The 7,961-nt window shown below is 40.0% G+C and overlaps 1 protein-coding gene across 1 annotated transcript; it reads left to right on the top strand.

The window, feature by feature from the left end:
* The first annotated feature begins 311 nt into the window (after positions 1-311).
* LOC121396197 (glycine-rich cell wall structural protein 1.8-like) lies at positions 312-6,088 on the top strand. The gene is made up of 3 exons (XM_041570866.1): positions 312-417; positions 1,677-1,946; positions 3,902-6,088. The coding sequence occupies exons 1-3, from the start codon at positions 357-359 to the stop codon at positions 5,944-5,946; spliced, it is 2,376 nt and encodes a 791-aa protein (XP_041426800.1). The 5' UTR covers positions 312-356; the 3' UTR covers positions 5,947-6,088.
* Positions 6,089-7,961: the final 1,873 nt, after the last annotated feature.

Raw genomic sequence — 7,961 nt, 5'->3', positions numbered from 1 at the left:
TCAGTAAGAAACAAAAAAAACGATTAAAACTAAACTTCCAAGACTAAATTATTTAAATCGTTATTTCAACAAAAAAAAAGAAAAAAATTGGTTGTGTTTCCATGAACTTTTAGAACATTCCAGCTTGTGAGTTAATGATGGGTTTCAGGTTATGATGTCATATTGCGCTGCTGAAACAAAAGAAATCTTTGGTTGGAGGAAAGGTTACTGAAATCGCCTCCCAGTGCTAATCCTTGATAAGGAATAATGACGTGAGGACTATGTGCCTCCAGCCCCTTTGGTTTAGTATAAATGATCCTTCTGAGCAGAACATCTCCATTCTCCGGTGTATTGAGTCCCATCTGACTTGAATCATCATGAGGACTGAAGTTCTTGCTGTGTTGCTGTTCATTGCTGTGGCCGGTGCAAATGTATTAGGTGAGTATCAACCTTTAGTGCCTTATCCATCTAAAAATGATTCTCCATGAATTATAGACTGAGAAACTGATCCTAGAATTATATATACTTATGAGTCTAGAGTAGCTCCTTACTTTAGACAGGCTACATTTGCTTCAGAAACTCTACTATAGTTTATATAAACAAGCTGCTGTGTAGCAATGGGGGCAGCCATTCAAGAACAGGATACACAGTAGATAACAGATAAGTACTACTATAGTTTATATAAACAAGCTGCTGTGTAGCCATGGGGGCAGCCATTCAAGAACAGGATACACAGTAGATAACAGATAAGTACTACTATAGTTTATATAAACAAGCTGCTGTGTAGCCATGGGGGCAGCCATTCAAGCACAGGATACAAAATAGATAACAGATAAGTACTACTATAGTTTATATAAACAAGTTACTGTGTAGTCATGGGGGCAGCCATTCAAGCACAGGATACACAGTAGATAACAGATAAGTACTACTATAGTTTATATAAACAAGCTGCTGTGTAGCCATGGGGGCAGCCATTCAAGCACAGGATACAAAATAGATAACAGATAAGTACTACTATAGTTTATATAAACAAGTTACTGTGTAGTCATGGGGGCAGCCATTCAAGCACAGGATACACAGTAGATAACAGATAAGTACTACTATAGTTTATATAAACAAGCTGCTGTGTAGCCATGGGGGCAGCCATTCAAGCACAGGATATACAGTAGATAACAGATATGTACTACTATAGTTTATATAAACAAGCTGCTGTGTAGCCATGGGGGCAGCTATTCAAGCACAGGATACACAGTAGATAACAGATAAGTACTACTATAGTTTATATAAACAAGCTGCTGTGAAGCCATGGGGGCAGCCATTCAAGCACAGGATACACAGTAGATAACAGATAAGTACTACTATAGTTTATATAAACAAGCTGCTGTGTAGCCATGGGGGCAGCCATTCAAGCACAGGATACACAGTAGATAACAGATATGTACTACTATAGTTTATATAAACAAGCTGCTGTGTAGCCATGGGGGCAGCCATTCAAGCACAGGATACACAGTATCAACAGGGCAACACTAAATTATTTTGTCATTCGTTTAAAACAATTTAATTTTTTTGTATTACCGGTCTGGGCCTGGGTTAAGAAAGGGCAGGTTGGAAATGATTTGATCTGTATATCTGGTAGGAATTAGAACTAAAAGAAAATCAAAGCAAAAGGAAACTTATAGTCTCTAATTTAATGTCAGCCGAGGTTTCTGATAAGGCAGAAGATGGGAAGCGAGGGATGTGCCTTGGAGAGTTTTTGGAGAAACACCCAGAACTCAAAGAAAAGGTTGAGGAACATTTCCAGAAAAAGAGCAAGAAATGGAAAGATGAGAAGGGCGGAGAAGGGCATTCTAAGCACCACTCTCATCACTCCAAATCGACAAACTGTACAGCGGATGAGGACTGCACTAATAACACTATATGCTGCAAAACCCACTGTGGTGCAATGAAGTGCAAGAAACCAATATTCTGTAAGTACCTTTCAACTCCATTAGCAAGACCATTTTCAGCAGATGATGCTTGAATTACTTATCTTACTTACTGTATATATCATACGTATATCTAAATATAATGTATATATAATACAAATATAGCTTTTCCATGTACAGAGGATATGAACCCTCTGAGGTTAGACAATGGGCGAGATCCCTATGTAAATATTGTTCTTTTTGCTAGTTTTTGTATATTAAATGGAAAAATTTTTACAGAAGACGAACAAAGTCTTCTTCTGATGTAGCTGTACTTAGAAAAGACTAAAGAAGAACACTTTGGGGCCGATTCACAAAGGGTCGAATATCGAGGGTTAATTAACCCTCGATATTCGACTGGGAATTAAAATCCTTCGACTTCGAATATCGAAGTCAAGGGATTTAAGTGCAAATAGTGCGATCAAACGATCGAAGGATTATTCCATCGATTGAACGATTAAATCCTTTGAATCGAACGATTCGAAGGATTTTAATCCAACGATCGAAGGAATATCCTTCGATCAAAAAAAGTTAGCCAAGCCTATGGGGACCTTCCCCATAGGCTAACATTGACTTCGGTAGCTTTTAGATGGCGAACTAGGGGTTCGAAGTTTTTTCTTAAAGAGACAGTACTTCGACTATCGAATGGTCGAACAATTTTTAGTTCGAATAGTTCGATTCGAAGTCGTAGTCGAAGGTCGTAGTAGCCCATCGATGGTCAAAGTAGCCCAAAAAACACTTTGAAATTCGAAGTTTTTTTACTTCATATCCTTCACTCGAAGTTAGTGAATCGGCCCCTTTGATTTCCTTCTTGTGAAATGTTCTCCCAGCTGTCGGGCCTTTCAGAAAGACTGACAGCAGGCGGTGCTATTGTTTCCATTTCAGTTTCATTAAATTGAAAATTGGAAAAAAAATAATGAATGCAAATGTATTTTTCTATGGAAAAAACATAAAAATCCCACTCACTTCACATCGTAAAATGTTTGCAGGTGTGTGTCAGGGATGTCCCCATTCAGCAAGTGTTTCTTGTAAAGATAGAAATCCAGCTCTCCAGACCTTTTAATGCCTTTATTTAAAATGTCCTATTCCTAACTTTGCAGTTGGTCTCCATTTATTTGTTATTGTTTTCAAATTATTTTTCTTGCACTTCTACACCTTTCCAGCTTTCAAATGGGGGTGTCTGATCCCTATTACTCTATGAGCTTACAATTTTATTATTATTGCTACTTTTAATTCTTATATTTCTATTTGGTTCCTCTCCTTTTCATATTCCAGTCTCTCATTTAAACCACTGCTTGGTTGCTACGGTAAACAAGACCCTAGCAGTTAACTTAAACCACAAATAACAAAAAAAGTGAACCAATTGCAAATTTTCTCAGAATAACACTCTCTACATCATACTAAAAATTAATTTAAAGGTAAACAACCCCTTTAGATAAAAACTGATTTGGGCTCTGTTCCCTACTGAGGCCATGAGGGGATAGGGCCCCAGTGTACATATTCGTGTTAGTGCCCGATTCAGTTCACTAAGATAAAAGTTTATTACTTGAAAACTCACGGATGAGATTCAATTTGAGATGCAATTCAATTCAGAAAAAAACCCACATCTCACTGTTTTTCACGTGAAATCTCTATTGAAGTCCTCTCCCATGAATGTGATAAACCTTTTTCTCACTGAATTGAATCTGGCCCTTTTTTGTTAAAATAAAATAAAACTCAGCAAAAAGATTGTTTGTTCTCCTTCTGCAGAATCTGTATGTTCTCCCCATACCTGTAATGTAATCAATCCTGGGGCAGGGATGTTGTATCACCTCTGTAACACACTTGAGAATATGTCAGCCCTGTATAAATAAAGGACAATAATAAGCAAGGGCCAATAGACTTTTTGCAGAGAACAAAAGTGATGCCTTTTGATTGAAAACTTTTTCCATCAATAACTTTTATTTTAAATATTCCAGCTGAAGAGGACCTTACCTGGTTACATGAAGACAAAGGACATGGGAAACAACAAGAGCATGGAAAGGAACATGGAAAAGGAGATGAACATGGAAAAGGACATGGGAAAGGAGAAGAACATGGAAAGGGACATGGGAAAGGAGATGAACATGGAAAGGGACATGGGAAAGGAGAAGAACATGGAAAGGGACATGGGAAAGGAGAAGAACATGGAAAGGGACATGGGAAAGGAGAAGAACATGGAAAGGGGCATGGGAAAGGAGAAGAACATGGAAAGGGACATGGAAAAGGAGATGAACATGGAAAAGGACATGGGAAAGGAGAAGAACATGGAAAGGGACATGGGAAAGGAGATGAACATGGAAAGGGACATGGGAAAGGAGAAGAACATGGAAAGGGACATGGGAAAGGAGAAGAACATGGAAAGGGGCATGGGAAAGGAGAAGAACATGGAAAGGGACATGGGAAAGGAGAAGAACATGGAAAGGGACATGGCAAAGGGAAAGGCAAGGAAGTAAAAACAGATACTGAACAGGTTAGGGAAAAAAGATCAAATGAACAGCACAAGGGAGAGCAGAAAGGAAAGCATGAGGGACAGGGGAAAGGAGAAGAACATGGAAAGGGACATGGGAAAGGAGAAGAACATGGAAAGGGACATGGGAAAGGAGAAGAACATGGAAAGGGACATGGGAAAGGAGAAGAACATGGAAAGGGACATGGGAAAGGAGAAGAACATGGAAAGGGGCATGGGAAAGGAGAAGAACATGGAAAGGGGCATGGCAAAGGAGAAGAACATGGAAAGGGGCATGGCAAAGGGAAAGGCAAGGAAGTACAAACAGATACTGAACAGGTTAGGGAAAAAAGATCAAATGAACAGCACAAGGGAGAGCAGAAAGGAAAGCATGAGGGACAGGGGAAAGGAGAAGAACATGGAAAGGGGCATGGAAAAGGAGAAGAACATGGAAAGGGACATGGGAAAGGAGAAGAACATGGAAAGGGACATGGGAAAGGAGAAGAACATGGAAAGGGGCATGGGAAAGGGAAAGGCAAGGAAGTAAAAACAGATACTGAACAGGTTAGGGAAAAAAGATCAAATGAACAGCACAAGGGAGAGCAGAAAGGAAAGCATGAGGGACAGGGGAAAGGAGAAGAACATGGAAAGGGACATGGGAAAGGAGAAGAACATGGAAAGGGACATGGGAAAGGAGAAGAACATGGAAAGGGACATGGGAAAGGAGAAGAACATGGAAAGGGACATGGGAAAGGAGAAGAACATGGAAAGGGACATGGGAAAGGAGAAGAACATGGAAAGGGGCATGGGAAAGGAGAAGAACATGGAAAGGGACATGGCAAAGGGAAAGGCAAGGAAGTAAAAACAGATACTGAACAGGTTAGGGAAAAAAGATCAAATGAACAGCACAAGGGAGAGCAGAAAGGAAAGCATGAGGGACAGGGGAAAGGAGAAGAACATGGAAAGGGACATGGGAAAGGAGAAGAACATGGAAAGGGACATGGGAAAGGAGAAGAACATGGAAAGGGACATGGGAAAGGAGAAGAACATGGAAAGGGACATGGGAAAGGAGAAGAACATGGAAAGGGACATGGAAAAGGAGAAGAACATGGAAAGGGACATGGCAAAGGGAAAGGCAAGGAAGTACAAACAGATACTGAACAGGTTAGGGAAAAAAGATCAAATGAACAGCACAAGGGAGAGCAGAAAGGAAAGCATGAGGGACAGGGGAAAGGAGAAGAACATGGAAAGGGACATGGGAAAGGAGAAGAACATGGAAAGGGACATGGGAAAGGAGAAGAACATGGAAAGGGACATGGCAAAGGGAAAGGCAAGGAAGTAAAAACAGATACTGAACAGGTTAGGGAAAAAAGATCAAATGAACAGCACAAGGGAGAGCAGAACGGAAAGCATGAGGGAGAGCAGAACAGAAAGAATAAAGGAGATGATAATGGAAAGGACAAGGGAGAACATCAAGGAAAGAATAAGGGAGAGCATAAAGGAAAGAATAAGGGAGAGCATAAGGGAAATAATTAGCCCTAAAGAATATCATAATTAGTGATATCTGAAGAATTTCGTAATAACCCCCTCAACCCCTTACTCTTCTAATCAAAGTATAAGCACAGATATACAGGTTTTCTGTTCATGTAGAATCAAATTCAGAGCAATAAAAATGGCAAAACAATCAAAGTCTGTTTGTACTGTTATTGTCTCAAATAAAATTCTCTGCTGGGATACGAGCACAATGGCAATATAAGAAGTTTGTGAGCTAGACGGCAAATTGTAGGAGTAAATCTGTGGTTTTCCAAACGTGTGGGTTCACACCCAAATATTTAATCAGGTCCCATTAGTGCAAAACACTTTTACAAGGAAATGCAAATATATCCATAACCCTAATGTAGTTCTGTTAGTATCTAAGCGAGCCCATAAGCATTCAACTCTGCAGGAGGCCAATACATGAAATTATAGGCCACCCTACAGCAATCTTTCTCTGTTTCTTGTGTTATCAAAAACTAGGCACCGGGTTCAGTTAATGCATTGGTGCCACAAGGTTCTGTACCTGGTCTTTTGTTATTGTACTTACACACTTTGGGGCAAATTCACTAAGATCCAAAGTTGCGCCGGCGATAGCTTCGCCACACTCCGCCGCACTTCACCAGGCGTAGTTTCGCCAGCGCTACGCAAATTCACTAAAATGCGAAGTTGCGCTCAGGGAGGCGAACGGTAGCGAAGTTGCGCTAGCGTTAATTCGTCAAGCAAAGCAAAGTTACGCTAGCGATGCCTAATTTGCATACGGCGCCAAGTTAAAGTACAATGGACGTATGTGTAGCAGCAAATACATTACACTACACAAGCTGGGAAAGCTTCATAAAATAAAATAGAGTTGTTATTTTGCCCTATACATGTGCCCACTGTATAGTTTAGGTGCCATATGTTAGGAAATGTAGGGGGGAAAGAGGGTACCCCAAAAAAATGTACAATCTTTTTCAGCCTGTCACCCTTAAAAAGGAAAAGACGCCAGCGTTTTTTGGGACATAGAAAAAATTTCAACTTTTTTTGAAGCAAGCCCTATCTACTCAATTGCACTTCGCCTGGTCTCAGTTGGCGAAGGCAAGTCTGGCGGAAGAGTTAACGTTCATGAAAATCCGCAAGTTAGTGAATTAGCGTAGTTACGTCCCTTCACCATAGCGCAACTTCGCCTGGCGTAAGGGTGCGAAGTAGCGCTAGAGTAGCTCCACTTCGCTAACGAATTTGCGCTAGCGTTAGCCACTTTGCGCTTTAGTGAATTTGCCCCTAAGTCTTTAGGAGATCTTATGACGATGAGTGTATATATATATATATATATATATATCTGTTTATTAGCACCTTACACTGAGACTCGAATATCAAACTGCCTCTTAGCAATCTCTAACTGGATGGAGAGTCTCAAGCTGAACCTCACTACAACTAGTCAACTCAGCACATTATCTGCATTAACATCACAATAGAAATAAAAAAAATCTTTCCCTGAGAAACCTCCCAACGCAAGACTTGAGTCAACAGAAAGACGTAAAAACTTGCTTTAATGCCAACGGTAAATATTGCTAAGCTTTATTCCAACAAAATAAAGAGAAATCTGTTGTTTTTCCATGAGCGTATAGAACATTCCACCTTGCGCGTTAATGCTGGGTTTCAGGAAATGATGTTAGAGCTCATTGCTGAAACAAAAGCATTATTTGATTAGAACAAAGGTTACTGAAAACTTCTCCCGACGATAATCCTTAATAAGGAATAATCCAGTAAGGACCTGCCACTGGTCTCTTTGCTTTCATAGAAATAAGTCTTCTTCTATATAGAAATCTAAACAGATCGTTCCAACATCTGACCTGAATCACCATGAGGACTAAAATGCTCGTTGTATCGCTGTTCGCTGCTGTGTGTGCGAGTGTGTTAGGTGAGACAAAAAACTGATTATTCACTACAAAATACCATTGTTTTTTGTTATAAATACTAATCCATGAGTTTAGATTTTGCAAAGTCTTGATAATTCCATAATCTGCACCATGCAAGAT

Source organism: Xenopus laevis, chromosome 7S, assembly GCF_017654675.1.
Source record: "Xenopus laevis strain J_2021 chromosome 7S, Xenopus_laevis_v10.1, whole genome shotgun sequence".
Lineage (NCBI taxonomy): Eukaryota > Metazoa > Chordata > Amphibia > Anura > Pipidae > Xenopus > Xenopus laevis.
This window is presented reverse-complemented; position numbering and strand designations above follow the sequence as displayed.